Source organism: Coccinella septempunctata, chromosome 2, assembly GCF_907165205.1.
Source record: "Coccinella septempunctata chromosome 2, icCocSept1.1, whole genome shotgun sequence".
In the NCBI taxonomy this organism is placed as follows: domain Eukaryota; kingdom Metazoa; phylum Arthropoda; class Insecta; order Coleoptera; family Coccinellidae; genus Coccinella; species Coccinella septempunctata.
In genome coordinates, this window is record NC_058190.1 from 1962450 (window position 1) to 1980615 (window position 18166).

The window sequence follows — 18166 nt, forward strand, 5'->3', positions numbered from 1 at the left end:
GCAGTTAAAGCACAGCATGCTGTACAGTGATCGCAAAACCATCGCTGTATTTGAAGTGCAGCTATGCTGTACTGTAACTGTATGTCGAATGCAGTTTGTACTGTACAAGCTGCATTACAGTAACTGCATTCATGTGCAGCAAACTCTGGGCAGTTTTTGTACAGGGTGGGCGAAATTCGTTGTCAAATCTGTTATCCATCCTGTTCATTGGAGTTTGATAGATAATGTAAAAGACGAAATTTTCGTGTCTGCTCCAAATTCTTTATTTAAAATTGTTGTCTATTGAAGGAGTCTCGAGAACTATAGCAGCTAGAAGAAAACGGACACACATTCTCGAGCTCTTTTTTCCTTACTATTCCAAATCTGAAAACAGATTTAGCCTAATGGTCATAGATTTTGAGTTATGAACGAAAATTGAGAAATTGTCATTTTCAATGAAGCTGAATAACTCGCTTATTTGAAATTGTATTAGAAATCAGTTGTTACATTCTGCAGGCACTTTTTTATGAGGAACATTCAGGTGAATAGCAACATATTATACATTTTTTAGATCAGCAAAAAAATTACAGCAAGATGAAAGAACTTTCAACTATAGTTTACATTTGAAAAATCAGAAATCCCTGTCGTATCTCGAAAATGACTGGATCAAAAAATTTATTAATATCATATTCGATTTCCTCATAAAAAGTGCCTGTAGAATGTAACAACGGATTTCTAATACGAGTTCAAATGAGCGAGTTATTCAGCTTCATCGAAAATGACAATTTCTCAATTTTCGTTCATAACTCAAAATCTATGACTGTTAGGCTGGATCTGTTTTCAGATTTGGAAAAGTCAGGAAAAAAGAGCTACAGAATGTGTCACCCATTTTCTTCTAGTTGCTATATATATAGTTCTCGAGATCCCTTCAGTAGACAACGAATTTTGCTCACCCTGTACAGTGGCTGGATTTCAGTGTTTGCTGGGCAGTTTCATAATCAAACAAAGTCTATTTAATTTTGAAGCTTCTTTTAACCCCAATGAATTTTACACAAAAGGAAGCTTTAAGCTCAAAGGAACTTCAAAAATTTGATTATGTGTTCGTCTATGATCAACATTTTCCAGGTCAACCATCAGAACCATCACGTAACGATTTATCGGAGCAGCAACCTCGAGCAGCCCGCAAGGGAGCATCCAAAGGCGACATATTCACCAATTCCAACTACACCACTTGCGTCCTGCTGGTGAGAAAAAAGAAGGACAAGGTGGAGAAGAGATGCTATCCGGGAAACGACAACACTGTGCAGTACGACCGCGGGAAAAACTGCCGTATGATCCAAGGGCATTGTTTCAGGGTACGCAAAGACCCGGAATTCCTCAAAGAGTATTTTTCCACGCCGCACAACAACATACTCACGTGCGTCATGCTCGGCAAGGAGTGTTACATGCTGGACGGCGACATGCTGTTGTACAAGAAGGAAGAGTGCCACGAACCGGTCTGTCGCGCACTGGTGGCCGACCCGGTCAATCCAGGGGCTTATTGCGATTTTATAGATTGCGGGGATTCCGATGATTCCGATGATCCCGAAGATTCCGAACACGCGGGCCAAATTGGTGGAGAGGTTCCAGTGACTGTTTTGGACAACGATATGGCTGAGGGGCTGTCGGACGGTCTGAAGCAACTATTACCTAAAAATCACACCACTGGGAAGCCCGTAGGTATATTCTACTCAATGTCTTTCATATACAACAATTCACTTTCGGCTGTGTACACGTCGCCGAATAGCTCCGACCAATCAGCGGGCAGTAGTAGTGGAGATGGTGGTAATAATGGACAAAACTTTGATAAAAACGATTCTGGCGATAAAAATCTTCCGGAAGTGGAGGAAGTGGATGAAGAAGAAGAAACGGAAGATATTACAGATGAAATCGATGATTACGACTACGATGAGGGTAAGTTTTTTCTTGGTCTTGGTAGTAGTTGATTGTTTGGTAAGGGGGGATTCAGTCCACTGCAACCTAAGGTTTGTTACATCCCCCATCTACAGCTCGTCCCCCAGCTCCGGAGTTCCAATGAACTCCAGTATCTGACTGGGCTTCAAAGAGGCTGAGTCATTCTTTGCGCAGGCTTGCAATGGCGGGGCATTCTTCTTACTCAGATCCAAATAACCTTGCAGTTTCAAAATTTCAGAGGAATTTTTTGGAATGATCCATTTTTGGGAGATTTCTCCAGAGTGTTTCCCTCTTGATTTCTTCCTTCTCCAGAAAATCTTTGCTGTAGGTGCATTTTCCTATGCCACAGAAAGCAGAAAGGCTCTGGGCCAGTAAGTAGCGTTTGTGCACTCTTTCTGGCAAGTGTGTTTGCTTCTCTGTTTTCTTTGAGTCCAGAGCGATTTGGAACCCAGACTAAAGAGACCTTGTTGTTTTCTCATTGAGTTATCAACAAATTAATGTCCAAGTAGGAACCTATAAGATTTTTGAATGAAACTAATATTGTGACCGGTTTCGTAGAAGCTAACAGCTCCACATCTTCAGACCGATATTCCACCAACAATTACAATATACAGCAACTGTACAGATAGGTACTGCATTACAAGTGCCAACTGCACAGAAACTGCTGTACTGAAACTGCACAGTTTCTGTGCTAGTGCTCTTAGAAATTAATTTTTATTTTTCGTTTTCCGCGAGTGCCTTGAATAAAGGAGGTAGGTCCCCGTCTTTACCGTTCAGTTTCTTCATTAGACCTACACCGGTTACTTCTTTGACACTGCTGTACTGTATCGCTTTCTGTTATCTTTTGCGTACTTTTCCCTGTTTCGCGAGTCTGACTTTTCCCTTCGCTATCAGTCATGGTGCGTAAGCCCTTGGGGTAGTGAAAAAAAGTCCCGTCAACCCCCCCTGTTCCCGCGTCATAAATGTTGAAATAGAAATCTCTTCTTTTCTATCAGTCATGGTGCGTGAGCCCTTGGGGTAGCGAATAAAAGTCTTGAGTACATCCGCCCTGGTTGTGTTGCTTTCAGTTCTGGAGAAATACAATTAATTACATCCCGATACCGTATAGCAAGTCATTTCACTTCGCGAGGTCATCCTTGGTGTCCATTTCGTCAGTTCTGGTTGGCGCATTTTATTGAAAAACCTTTGATTTTTCACAGCACCCGGTATAAACTTTATAAAGTGCTCGTGACCGGATAGAATTTCCCGAATGTATGTTTGCTGATGGATTCGCTCATATTTCATACCTACACATATTTCCGTTGTTTAATAATCAGTTTTCGAAGGTGTGAATAAACTGGTACATAATTTGATTTTGACTACTTCGTTATCGCTACCACCCTAGATAACAGCGAACTCTGTCTCTGACTAGCAGCTACTCTTGTAGGTTTGCTATTCTTCCTAGTGAAAAAAATAGCTGGCGCTCGAGGAACCCACGTTACAATCTGCATTTTAAAAACGCACTATTTGATAAACTGTTACTGCACAGTTTCTGTATTCATAATTCTTCATTTCAAAAATGCAGTTTTTGATAGGTATGCATTTACTGCACAGTTTCTGTATTGATAATTCTCCATAAAAAATGCAGCATTTGATACATAGTTACTAAACAGTTTCTGTATTGATAATTCTGCATTTAGAAAATGCAGCATTTGACATACAGTTACTAAACAGCTTCTGTATTGATAATTCTGTGTCTGTCAAACTGAACAGTTTTTGTATTGATAATACAGCAGTTCAAAAATGCAGTATTTGATGTGCCGTTACTGCATAGTATTGATAATTCTTCATTTAAAATGCAGTTTTTGATATTAATGATTACGAAATTTGAAAAGACGGTTCTTGATATACAGTCACTGGACAGTTTCTGTATTGATAATACTGCAGTTCAAAATGCAGTTTTATTCATTCAAAAATCATTTTTTCCTTCGGCACTCACTTGTCAATTTTAAATAGTTCCATTTAACATTATAGATTTATAGCTGAAAGCTCAATTTTCAAGATTGGAGACGTTTCATTAATGCACGCTAGTCATCAATCAGCGCAGGAATTTTCAATGGGGCTCAAACATATAAACACAAACTGTAGAACGGTTCCGGGATTATTGTCCCCCATCAGTGCTGTTCAAAATGGAGGGTGTTATGATGATTTTGCAAAAAAAAAGAGTAGTAGACTGTATGAGAAGATAATTGAGTTGGAGTTGGTATAAAAACATTTATTGTATATTGCTCGCAATCATAAAATAAATAAGTCAGCTGCATGAAGCTAACATAGTAATAACAAAAAAATATTAACAACATCTATAGACTCAGAAAGACGTTATTCAACTAAAGCGAGATAATCCAGAGTAGTTCAAATGAGAAGTCACTGAGGTCAGACTTAGACTTTGAGAAGTTCAATAAATTCAAAATCAACACAACGTTCACATTGATAGAGCAATCAATGAAAATTGATTACGAATACCTTTTTATTCCATCAGAAGAACAGATGGTTAGAATAATGAATTTAAATGAGAAGTACAAGTAACTTAAATTTTCTGTCTGATAATCAATCAGAGATCAATACATTAAATGTGAGCTGAGCGATAATTACAATGTAACTATGAGCAGAGCATTATTATTATTTAAAATTAAGTTGAAAGTGAAAAACAAAAATATTATAATTATAATGAGAAGAGCAAGAATATTATAATTAATATTGTAATGAACGTGTATTTTTCTGATAAAAACGCACCCTCATTTTAAAATAATCTTTTAGTTTCATTTTGGTAATTTTATTTTTGAATTAATTTCGAGAGAAATATTTTTAGTTTTCAATTCAGGATTCCGGCATCGTTCGGAATTGTAAACATTCCGCACTGTTTTCATTCCGTTTTCAGTTCTGAAAAACGATGTCGTACCTTATAAAACATCCTGAATTGGAAGATAACCGAGTTTGTTTGTTCGCTAGCACAGATAAGTCGAAATTAAGACATCTCCATTGACGCAAATTTTACCGAATTTCGACAGTCGGGGCACATCTGATTTCCGCACCCTCCCTGTGGGTATGAAATCAGATGTTTCCCTGCAGGTCACTTCACTTACGATTAATTCACTGGCTATTCACTTGTTGTCGACTTACTTACGAACCCGAATAATCGCTCCGTGTCGAATTAGTTTCTTTTTCACCGTTCAGAGTAGAATTTTATTTTATTTTTTTTTCTTCGTCACTTTTATTTGGTGACTTTAAATTTTCGAGTGCAAGTGGCCAAACCGAAACCATAGGTAAGACGACACTCCGTCCTCTTTTTATATCATTGGAACTTCAGCCTCCATTTCCATCCTTCCTGTACCCCGGCTTAAGTTCCACTGCTACTGCTGAAGCACCCTGCTGGCGTGGATACTCAGGGGGTGCAGAACGCACTTTGGAGTGGCGAAAAATTTCCTCCATCCCTTACTACCCCGGTTTAAGTTCCACTCCTGCTGCTGAAGCACCCCGCTGGCGTGGATACTCAGGGGGTGCAGAACGCACTTTGAAGTGGTGAAAAATTTCCTCCCTCGTTTTTTCCGACGCTCACCGCTGCTGTTATCGAAAACCCTGCTGGTGTGGATACTCAGGGGGTGAAGAACGCACTTAGGGGTGAGCTGTCTAAGAGTCGTCTAAGGTTCTGGCTGGCGAACACGTCCGTAAACCCCGTATCACGTTTGAGATCGGATCCTGTTTCATTCGTTTTGTAAATTCACTGATCTCGAGTCTTTCACTGTACGAATTTCACAATAGTGCCATTTGTGTTTCCTTGTATGAATCGACAAATATAATTTGTATACGTTGATTTTGACTTTCACTGGTTGTCGCTAACACCTCAGACACCGAGGAACCTTGTCTTCGGCTCGTAGCTACCAGGGTAGGTTTGCTATTCTCCCTTAAAGAATAGCTGGCGCTCGAGTACACCGAGAAAAAGGCGTTACAATATACATAACGTTGGTCTTGAACAGTGCAAAAATGTATCAATGAATACAACATTTACAGAGACTGAGATGGACGATCAGAACGTCCATCAGAAGAACAGAAGATATAATTGATAAATGATGAGTGTTACAAATCGAGAGTACTAATGAGGGGAAACTACTAATCGTTGGTTTTGAGAAGTGCAGAAGGCTGAAATCTAACATGTATATCGAGCATGATGAATGAATATGAGAATGTATCAATGAGAGTACAAATAACAATGAGTAGATCATACCAATTGAGTGTGCACTATTACTAGAGCAGGCCTCTAGTTTGTAATATGAGGATTCATTCATCTGAAACTCGACAACAGTAATTAGTCATATGTAATTGAGCAGGCAACAGAGTTGGCTGGGAAATAAAATAAACTGATTCAAGTAAAAAAAATTTCATGAGATAATAAGAGAGATGACACAATAAATCAGTATTCATTATCAATGAGAAAGACTTGAGAAGATTCAATTTTGGTGATACGTACTCATTTTCATGTGAGAAGATTTAGAGAGGTCTGAAAATATTCATGTAAATTATAAAATATCTTAAGATATATAAATTAATGAGGATAAATTCAGATGCATACCACCCGACGATATGAATATCGACAAGTGTTACGATCTGAATTGAGCTAGCCAATTTGCCATCGTCAAAATATCGTTAAAATATATACTCCTGATAAGGCATTTAATCGAGTGGTCTCGTGTGAACCTATCAATTGGGCGGTACTAGCAAGGATTATAAACCTGTTTCAAGAGTTTGAAACACTGAGAGTGGGGCTGCTGCTTCGGTCAATTAGGCCACCAGAGCCGGTCAGGAGCGTCGATTAGAGAAAGATCGGAGGGGGGGCTTCGCTCAATTTTTAACAAGTACATTGTTACACATCTCAACCGGAGGATGTTATCTTTAAGCGAGAAAAAAGGCTCGCCATGGGAGATATTTTTCTAATCCTCATCACGACGCGCCACCTGTCCCACCAAGACTGAGCATACCCTCACTTACTCTGTAGAATCCTACACCCGTCCATGACTCCCAGACATACCACTGCCAGCAGTCAACGAAGGTAAAACTACACTGCTCAAAAAAATTAACGCACATTATGGAAATCTCAAATTTATTCTACAACTGAAGGTGTTCTCAATGATAATTATTTTTATCAGAATTATGCATGCATATGTTATCCACTTTCAACGGTTTTCTTCAATACAGATGTTTTTTCCCAGCAGGAATAAAAAAAGATGATATTATCAGATTTTGAATGTATTGGCTCCATTCTAAAATCAGTTGTTCTCGATCAATTCTGGTGATCAATAGTTTTTCTTTCGTTTGATTTTCTACACTCGATCGTTATGCAACGCGAAACACGCAATTTGATCCAAGAGGAATGTGCCAAGCGGTAGTTTTGCGAGAAGAAGGGTGGACATACACAAGAATTGCAGAAAGGTTTGAAGTTTCCCATACAAGTGTGTCCAGAATGTTGCAGCGATTCAGGGAGACAGGTATGAATGTCCGAAGATCAGGACAGGGTAGACTACGGGTAACAACTGCCATTCAAGAACGTTATGCTCAGTGCAATTTCCTGAATACTACTGGTTTCGGGGGAGGATCAATTATGGTATGTGGAATATCTTTGAATGCTCGCACAGACCTAGTGGTCGTTGATAATGGAGCTATGAATGCTGATAAGTATATAAGGAACATTCTTGAATAGCATGTAGTGCCATTTGCCCCATACATTGGTGAAAATTTCATTTTTATGGACGATAATGCCAGACCCCATCGTGCGCGCATCGTTCAGGAGTACCTTGAAGAGGTTGAAGTCTCTCGAATGGAATGGCCAGCAAGAAGTCCAGATCTCAATCCGATTGAGCAGGTTTGGGACAACCTCAATAGAAGGCTGAGAATTTCCGAAAATCATCCAGCTACTCTTAATCCAAGTCGGAGAAATCTGGGAAGGATTAGATCAGAACATTTTAAGATCACTCATTTTGAGTATGAAGCGTCGTTGCCGAGCTGTAATTAACGCAAGGGGTGGAAATACCAAGTATTAAATCATTTATCAGCATTTCAGTATTTTGAAAATCGTTAATTTCTCTTCTTTCACATAAGATTCGGTGAAATCCTGAATTTTACTTCCATTTAATGTGTCTTGTTTCGTTCAAAACCTTCCCGAGAGAACATAAAAAATAAGTTATAAAGTCAATGTAGAGTTAACTTTCATTAAAATTGAGATTTTCAGAATGTGCGTTAATTTTTTTGCGCAGTGTATTTGCCAGGATAAAGATTGAAAGATATTCATTATGGCGCCCCCCCAAATTCGCTTAAAGACACCATACTTCGGTTGAGATGAGTAACACTGCACTGTACCGATGAGGGACAATAAACCGGTCTACAGTTTGTGTCTATATGTTTCAGTCTCTTTGGGAGTTCCTGCGCTGATTCATGACTAGCTCGCATTAGTGGAACGACAATTCTTTGAATTGTGGTCGAGTGCTTTGGAACTTTACGGCGGAGTACTTTGTGGTCCAGGTCTTTATTTCAATCATAAAATCTTGGTGTTTAGTTCTTGTTGGCCCATCCTATATGTTAATGCTGTACATTCGCCGTTTTCTCACAGACCGAATCTTTTGTAGACTATGATCTGCCGTCATCTAGAAAATCTGTGAAGAAAGATCCGGTTGCCTCAGATATATGGCGCGATGCTAAGTTTACCGACTGTATTTTCCACATGACGATGAGGAAAAAGAGGTGGGAAACGAAATGCTACCCGGGCAACCAAAACACCGACGAGATAAGCCCGCAAGACGCGCACAACTGTCGCCTCATAGACGGGGAATGCTACAAGGTCCACAGGGACCGGAAGTTCCTGAGCTCGTACTTCAAGAAGCCGCCGAATCGGATGCTGAAATGCGTGATCGTCGAAGACGACTGTTACCTGAAGGACAAGAACCTGCTGTTGTTCAACAGCGACGACTGCTACGAATCGATCTGTGGACAACTGCGTAGCGATGGGAAGGTGCCCGGGAACTTTTGCGATTCGTCGAAGTGCGGACATTCCAAGCCTAACCTGGTGAGCTTCAAGGAAGTAAAGGGGGCGCGACGTTCCCCCTTGTCGAAGTCGACGACGAGTCTCGGGAATATCGAAGACCATATGGTTGCTCCTCTGTTGAAAACGTTGAAGGCGGTGGTGCCACAGACGGATTTCGAAGGGGATCCGTCGTCTGTCGTATACTCGATCGGGCTGCTCTACAACGATCCAGACTCATCGCCGGTGACGGTTCGGAAAGTCAGCGAGGTGTTGTCGAGAAGAAAAAACGATACCATCGAACGGGGGTCGCAGTCACTTCCAGAGGGGAGGGATGTCACCAATTCGACAGGTAAGGTTATAATGACATTTACGAAAACTTATAGTTTGTGCAAATGCCTTGAGCAAAGATTATAGAGTAGAAAGATAGGAAACGCCGTCAAATCTCTAGTACTAAAAACCGACTATATTTTGGCCAGTGAAAACACATTTGACAATGAGATGGCGCTGGAAACGTACTGTCAATACAGAAAAACGGTTTGGTAACAATTTTCTGTTTCATAATTGAAAGGCGCGAAATTCGAATTCTATTTCTCGTATTGAATTTCAATATCGACTTTGTTGAGACCGGAAAACGAACATCCTGAGGGACAAAATATATAGTATGGTTTTGTTTTGTGACCAGGAGGTTAGTTTTCATCTAAACATTTTATGGAATCAAGTGATATCAATGAAATACGCTGATGGATGTACCATATTTTTATTTGTAATTCATGAATAATTATCAAAAATTTCAAAATATGGACAACGAATAGTACTTCGACTAGGACACAAGAGTGTATGGTGATCTGCTATACGTCAAAGGTGTTATTTGTGTTCAAATAAAAAAAAGTGATTTTGATAGCCTTTCCCGATCAAAGGTATAGGCTGACTGTTTTTTGCGTTGGTTCTATTGATTCTCGGCCATATTTTTGTGTTGGCCTCGTTCGTGCTTTGCATTGTTTCCGTTCTGTTTATGCTGCATTGGACCGTGTTTGATAGTTCATTTCAGAGTTTCTATCGAGCCGCTTGGCGTGTGAGGGCATTCTGTAGGTTTCTAACATCTGGTACCACTGTTCCTTGTATCTCATAATCCTGACTCCGTGGCCTTCCTTCCTTTGTGTGAGTCTTTCCTACGGGCCCAGGAAAGTGAAAAGTGTATACATGTTTTTTTTTTCCCTATCCTCTTAATGGTGGCTTTTACGATCTGAGCGCTTGAATATCTCTCATTATAGAGATATAGATATATGGCTGGTTTGGGGGTGGAGAGGCGTGAATCCTTCTGTGGGCATGAGTCTGGTGCGGAAGGGGTTATGGTGGACTCTGCTGAGATTGTTGAGAGGGTGCGAAGATCCAATAATGTGATCGTCAGGCGCCTGCCTGAGGCAACTGATGGCGCTGCGGATGACGATATGGTCCGCTCTATTGTCGGCCATATCTTTCCAGCTGGCGTCCAGCACATTGTCTCTCATAACAGAATCGGTACTGCGGTTGGAGGGAATCCTAGACCCTTGTTGGTAAGATTTGCTAACTCGGTCACTGCTTTGACTGTGTTGAGGGGTAAAAAACTTCTGTCAACTGCATCAGCTTTTAGTAGGTTACAAATATCCGATGACCTCACTCCAAATCAGTTGGCTGGTTTGCGGAAAGTGAGGGAAGAACTGAAACTGCGACAACTGAATGGGGAAGCAAACTTGACAATAAAATACGTGAAGGGGGTACCCACTATTGTTTCTGCGCAGGCTTCCAGACGGTCAAAAAAGTAGGTTGTATTTCCGAGGAGTGGATCATTATGTATACCAATGCCAGATCAATTAAAAATAAATTTGATGAAATATGTGCGCGTGTTCGTGATTTGAAACCTAAGATCATTCTCATAACTGAAACTTGGTTGCATGACGGTATACCAGATAGCTTTTTTAATATTCCCGGATTCAAACTGTTTCGTTGTGATAGTCAAATCAATAGAGGTTTTGATGGAGTATGCATTTATTTGCACAATGACTTAACGACCTCCTTCAAGGTGAAGGCTAAGGTTCATGATTTACCGGGAATTGATAATTTGTTTTTATATTTGTCTTCACATGAATTCTCCACGCTGTTTGGCTGTATATATAGACCTCATTCTTCACCATCAGATTCACTCCTCTATCAGCTTCTCGTTACTCTTTCTCAGCGGGGTGATAACATCATTGTGGCTGGTGATTTCAATTTCCGTGACATTCAATGGAGGGCTGGCTCACCTCCTTCGGGTGGATCTAGGTCTGAGATGTTTCTCTCGGCTATTGAGGAGGCCCATCTTACTCAGCTTATAGATCGTCCAACACGTTATTGCCAGGGTCAGAGTCCCTCAACCTTGGACTTGATGCTCACGAGTGATCGGGATCTTGTATGCGATGTCCAATACCATGATCCTGTTGGGCGTTCTGACCACTGTGTTCTGACTTCGAGGGTTCAGTTCACTCGTATTGCGGCGACGAGGTTAACGCGTGAGACCAGAACCATGATAGACTATGGTTTACTGAGGAGTCGCCTGTCTGATGTCGACTGGAATCAGTGCCTATCTTCGGAGAACATTGATGTTGTGTGGAGTTCCTTCAGGTGTCTGATTACTCGAGCGGTCGAGGCGTGTTCGAGCACTAGGATTGTACAGTTGAGTCCGTCCAAGCCGTGGATCAATCGCAGTATTCTTAGCATGGTTCGTACCAAAAGAAGTCTTTGGCAGCGCTATCTGCGACGCAGAACTCGGAGAAATTTCGACACGCATAGACAGTACTCAAATATGGTTTTAAGGGGTATTGGTGCAAACGGGCCTGATAAACTTATTTGAATTTGTACAATATACAAACAGGGTGTTCTACAAGCTCTATGACAAACTTTGACAGATGGTGGCTGTGCTTATGCTGAAATTTTTTTTCTTATGAACATATATCCGATTCGTTTTTGTTTCAAAGATACAAGCATTCGAAAAATCAAATTTTTATGTTCATAAAATCATAATAATCAATGGAAATTTCGGGACTATACAAATTGTTCGGAGTGTCCACCTTCAGCTTGAATGCAAGCTTCACATCGACGAACTAAAGATGCCATTACTCGGCGGATATGACTTGGGTTTTTTCGTATTTGGTTTGCTACATCTTGAATTATATCACTTGGTAGAATTCATGTGATAAACAAGGTGCTTCATATGACCCCATAAATAAAAATCTAAGGGATTTGGATTAGGTGAACGAGATGGCCATTGTATTGGTCCTCATTGACCTATCCATTTATTCGGAAAATGTTCATTCAGCCAACAGATTACTTGTCTCCCTCTATGTGGTGGTGCACCATCGTGCTGATACCACATATTTCCAACAATGTTGAGCTCTTAGTTATCAATGGAGTCAAAAAGATTGTGCTCCAAAAAAATTTTTATACAAATCTGCATTTAAACGATCATTTATAACATGTACTGGCATCAAATCATTGTTAAAAACCCCACCCCAAACGTTTACACTGAAACATTGCTGACATCGTCTTTGTCCAATGGCATATGGATTATGCAGTGCCCACACATGTTCATTATGGTTATTGTTGATACCATTCTCAGTGAAACAAGTGTCAAATAAATAATTAAAATAACGTCAATTACCATATCGACCGATATTTTCTGTCGGCCTACTTAATCAAAACATGAAAAAAAAATTTTCAAATGGCTGTAACTCCTAAACGAAAACGAATCGGACCTATGTTCATAGGAAAAAAATTGTCAAAAGAAGCACATCTACCTTCTGTCAAAGTTTGTCACAGACCTTGTAGAACACCCTGTATATCAGAAATTAATATGAAGCAATATTCAATATACCATCATAGCATACACATTTCAGTGAAATGTTCACTGCACATGGTATAGTCTACTAGTGTTCGCAGGCCATTACCAAACAGGTTCCTCTTTGACATTACGCCCTGAAAGTGTTATCAACTTCGGAGCACTGAAAATAAAAATCCATGAATGACCGAGTCACATGTTACGAGTTTTAATACTCACTATTTCATTTTTCTTAGAAAAGTAAGAAACTTGTTACGAAAATTCAATTTTATCCTCATTATTCAATTTTATTATTTGATCACCATTCAATAATTTTCGAACCATATTTTCTGGGTTTTCACCAAGAAATTAGACTCAAAATTCAATAATCAACAACTAGAAGGTTCTAGATAAACAAAAAGCGGTACGAGACTCAAAACATTCAAAACCTCTTCGATCAAAATGGCCATCTGAAATCTTACAAAATTTTATATGTTTCTGCAAATGGCCCTCGAATTAATATTTTAACCAGGCTTAGGGTCTTAGAAACACAATTAGAACACAGATGGCGCTCATATCATATTAGTCGCTTCGTTTCCCATCTTTCTACTCTATAGTCTTTGGACTGGAGCTGTGAAGGCATAAAATGATAATTAGAATTAATTCAGACACATTGTGATAATCACCCATGTCGGGGTTACTGGAAGACCGGCTTATGGACTAATTCATAGACTACTAGAAACGAGTAAGTCGTGTCAGAGTTCTATCACTGCTGGAAGTACGATTCTTAGCTGGCGTGCAAACCCGTTGGGAACATAAACCAATATTGTTACCGTTGTGCTTTTTTCTTCGTGCTGTCCGAATTCCACCACTGCTGAAAGTAAGATTCGTGGCTGAAGTGTACAACTGTTGGGAATAGAAACCAGAGTGGTGAACCGCGGTGCCTTTTTCCCCGTCGTGTCAGAGTTCTCTCACTGCTGGAAGTACGATTCTTAGATGGCGTGCAAACCCGTTGAGAACATAAACCAATGTTGTGAACCGTTGTACATTTTTCCTCTCTCCAAATTCTACCACTGCTGGAAGTACGATTCGTGGCTGGCGTGTAAACCCGTTGGGAAAAAAAACCAGAATGGTGAACCGTTGTGCCTCCTTCCCAGTCTTTACTGAGTTCTACCACTGCTGGAAGTACGATTCGTGACTGGGTTGCAAACCCGTTAGGAACAGAAACCAGTGTGTTGAACCTTTGTGTCTTTTACCCCGTACTGTCCAAGTTCTACCATTGCTGGATGTACGATTGTTGGTTTGCGTGCAAACCCGCTGGGAGCAGACACCAGAGTGGTGATCTGTTGTGCTTTTTCGCCAGTCCTGTCCGAGTTCTACCACTGCTGGAAGTACGATTCTTGGCTGGCGGGAAAACCCGTGGGAAGCAGAAACGGTTCACCAGTTGTGCATTTTCCCCTGTCTTGTCCAAGTTTTACCATTGCTGGATGTACGATTGCTGGCTAGCGTGCAAACTCGCTGGAAGTAGAAACCAGAACGGTGATCTGTTTTGCTTTTTCGCCAGTCCTGTCTGAGTTCTACCACTGCTGGAAGTACGATTCCTGGGTGGGGTGTAAACACGTTGGGAGCAGAAAACAGAGTGGTGAATAGCTTTGTTTTTTCCCCCATTCAGTGCGTGTTCTCCCCGCTGGAAACACGATTATTAGCTGGCGGGCAAACCCGTTGGGAGCCTTGTTTCCTCCCATTTGATACTATGTAGTTTATATCCCTGTGAATCGGTGGATTTTAAGAATTGTGTAGGAATAATGACTATTGTGTTAATTATTTGACATTAAATAGTTATCGCTAACGCCCTAAATTACAAGGAATCTTGTCTTCGACTCGAAGCCACGTCTCAGGGTAGGTTTGCAATATCCCTTTTGAAGACATGATGAAACGGTGATGAAACACCGGAACAAGTTTCCTATAAAATGCGTACACTGCCTATATCTAACCGTGCTTCGTAACCCTCCGATGGTTCGTATCTAGTTTTTAAAAAATTGGTGGGCCAGCTGGGCTGGGCATTTTATATATTTTGAGTTATCTTGAGGACCGTATCTAAAAATAACAAATTTGAACGACACGGACAGCACAAATCTAGCACAATTCAGCTCAAAAAATTACGAAAATCGAAAAATGCTAGGCCAGGTTTACACACAAACATAAGGGTCCCTAAATTACTGTGCAGCGAAGAATGGCGACTCTTCAAAGGAATCTAAGCTTCTTGATACAGCTGATCACTGAAATTCATTAATCACATGGGTGTTCCAAATTATTTGATTTTCTTCTAAGCCAGATAGACAGAAACATTTAGGTTATTCTCAAGAAAACCGCTTTTCTATACTTTGTTTTTGAGATAGGGCCAAATTCTGACATTTTTGTCAATGTCGAAGATGTTGTGTTGTCTATTCTTCGATATATGAGGAAACGGCCCAAACTTTCAACAGGCACATCGGTATCGAGCTTTTCACATGCTCATTCAGAGTAATAATAGAAGGACCATTTATCGAAAAAGAGTAGACCCCCGTTTCGGTCCTATTCGACCTCATCAGGGCGAAGAACTCTCACTTCGATGGAAAAGGCATATTTGCCGCTCCGAAATCGACGGGTGTTATGTGTCTGAATTAATTCTGTTTTAGTTGGTGGTGATTTTTTGTCGAATGTTGAACTATAGAATAAGTCCCCATCCACAGATCAGAAAGACAGTGAAATCTCAAGAAGAAACAACGGAACGACCGAAAGTGAGTCCTTGATTTCATTTACCGAACAAGAGGCTAACGGATCAGAAATCAGCAATTCAACAGAGAATGTTATAAATGGTAAGACTATTCGTGCAATAATCAGGTTATATTTTTATTGAGGCGATGCGCGATGGACAAGTTCAATCTTAATTTCCCTTGTCTTGCTATGAAAACTCTTCAATAAATATCACATTAGATGCTGTTTTAGCAAAATTTTCACGCCTTGAATTCGTAGCGTTTTCGAAGCTAATTTTCTTCCATTTTTAATTCATTCAGTTGTCATCTGTTAACAAGCGATATATTCCTATATGACAGCTTTTAAAATAGTGGGCTTCTACAGGTCAAATTAAATCCATTACATTTTTACACCATTCTTTACTTTGATATTCAATAAGGAGGGTAGAGAGATGGAGAACGATCGCCGTACTGAAAATATAGATGACGAATGGTGCGTTACTTGTATAGATATATTAGAGGCTTAATTTAGGTTTTCAAAAACTTTTGGAGCGCACGGCGATGGTACTATTATTATTGTTGACACTGAAAGACGAAGAGTTTTAATTCCTGCCCGTAAAGTGTCGCTAGCGACTGGGTCAAAAAACGCTTGACAAACCCGATTCAGGCAACCTAACAAGTTCACGATGTAACAGGTACTGAAAACTTTATCTGTCCCTTTTTTCTTTCCGACCCTTGACCACTGACGCGCACGCTTCAGTGTTTCACCACGGTGAAATATTTTTTTTACCAAAAATTCAAAATCAATTGAATATTCTAATCGTCTATCACCACAACTCAGGCAACTTCAACTAGTTCTCGTTCTCCTGTGATCGTTAGCGCATTATTGGCAAAAACATGAACTATCTATTGGTATATATTTAAGGGGGCAAATAAATCTATGGTCTCAAAGCAGCGATCGTTCTTTTTTCACTACTTATTATTTCCTTTATCACCATTTTCTTCATAATAATTTTGAAAGTTTTAATGATTTTTTTAATAAATGGCCATAGACCAATTCAACAAACAAAATTTCGTAACAAACACTCCACGTCTCTAACCCATCTTGAGTTATAAATGGTGTATTGCGACTTTATTTCAAAAAGAAAAATTTTTCAAACGGCTATTTTTCAGGTAATTCAAATGAGCAAATTGTGATTTCTCCTGATGGACTGGGCAGAAGTGCGAAAACCGAATCATCTGATGGAAAATACCAATCCATTGACAGTAAAGAATCTCTACCCAATCCTGCAAGGTGAAATTTTTGGTTGCCCTTATGTACCTGTAGATAAATCAAATACATAAAGTGAAAGTTTGTCCTAGTGTCAATTGTGCCTAGTGCCTAATTACTTCATTCGAACATTTCTTTTTTGATTCACATAGACGCCTACATTTCTGGGCCCATAACCTGAGTGAGTGTAACAAAAAAAAATCATCTTTCCACATGGTTTCGACAAAATGGTTCCTAATGTTAAAATTTGTTTCGTACCTTATCCATTTACCTCATTACTAGTATTTAGTTCCTTTAAAGATTTGTATTCAAAATGTTACATGAGAAATTTTCCCAACTAATCAATATTCACAAGACAAAGGTACGTAAGAATACTGATATATACCTAATAAATATTAAAATCAATCATTTCTATCAACTTCCGACCAGAGGCAGAGGAAAAAACGTTGTGTACACAGGATGTCACAAGATATGCGTTCTTTAAAAATATTTTTGAGAAGGAATTGAAATACACTTTTTCTATTTTGGAGTTAAGTCTCGACTTTCGTTTGTCAAATGGGCACCCCCTATATTTTATTACGAAAATTGTTTCCACATAAATGAACTTAAAACTGATTATACGATTTTTACAAAAATCACGACACATGTTTCGCTATCACAAAATGGCATCTTCAGGTGAGTGAAGGTGAACTGTAAACAGCTAACGGCTCCATTTTCAAATTTGTTTTCGTAATTTCACGTTAACATACAATTTTCTGATGGAAATTACGAAATTTGACATTCAAACAACGAAGAGTTCGATGGAGAATCAATTTTCATAATAAAATATAGGTGGGGCTATCAGTTTGAAAAACTAGAGTTGGTATCACTTCTGGTGAAAACGGAATGAGTAGAAACGTCGATAGACAAACTAATTAGTCTAATGCGAAGTGTCTAAAAGCGCCTGTTGGATGAAATTTCACGGGAATTGTGAGAAAAATTTATAAAAACCTAAATAAATGATTAGTCATTAAATAGATCGAAGGTTTTTTTTAATTATCGTCTAGATTACGTCATCTAGCTAAGGGCCTAGTTAATTATCAGAATCATTCATTCATTTATCGATAAATTTTCATGTATTTATATGTATTTCATTTCCTTTCATTAATTTTTTATCAATTTTTATTTTGAATTATTCATTTCAATATTATATTCAATTATTTTTCATTTTTTTAAACATTCTTTCCTTATTTCCATTTCTTTTTTTACCCTTTATTCGGCTTTTAATTTTTATTTCAAAATATTTATCCCTCTATTTTAATCTTTACTTCATAACCTTATCTATTTCTATTCATTAATGAATAAATTTTTAT

General features: G+C 39.3%; 1 protein-coding gene across 1 annotated transcript in view; it reads left to right on the forward strand.

The window, feature by feature from the left end:
* LOC123308717 overlaps window positions 1–16943 on the forward strand; it is a 46243-nt gene extending 29300 nt beyond the window's left edge. The window contains exons 6-9 of the mRNA XM_044891496.1: window positions 1105–1932; window positions 8586–9329; window positions 15542–15667; window positions 16718–16943. Coding sequence (XP_044747431.1) covers window positions 1105–1932; window positions 8586–9329; window positions 15542–15667; window positions 16718–16842 — 1823 coding nt within the window. The 3' untranslated portion in view covers window positions 16843–16943. The remainder of the gene's footprint in view (window positions 1–1104; window positions 1933–8585; window positions 9330–15541; window positions 15668–16717) is intronic.
* The last annotated feature ends 1223 nt before the right edge of the window (window positions 16944–18166 follow it).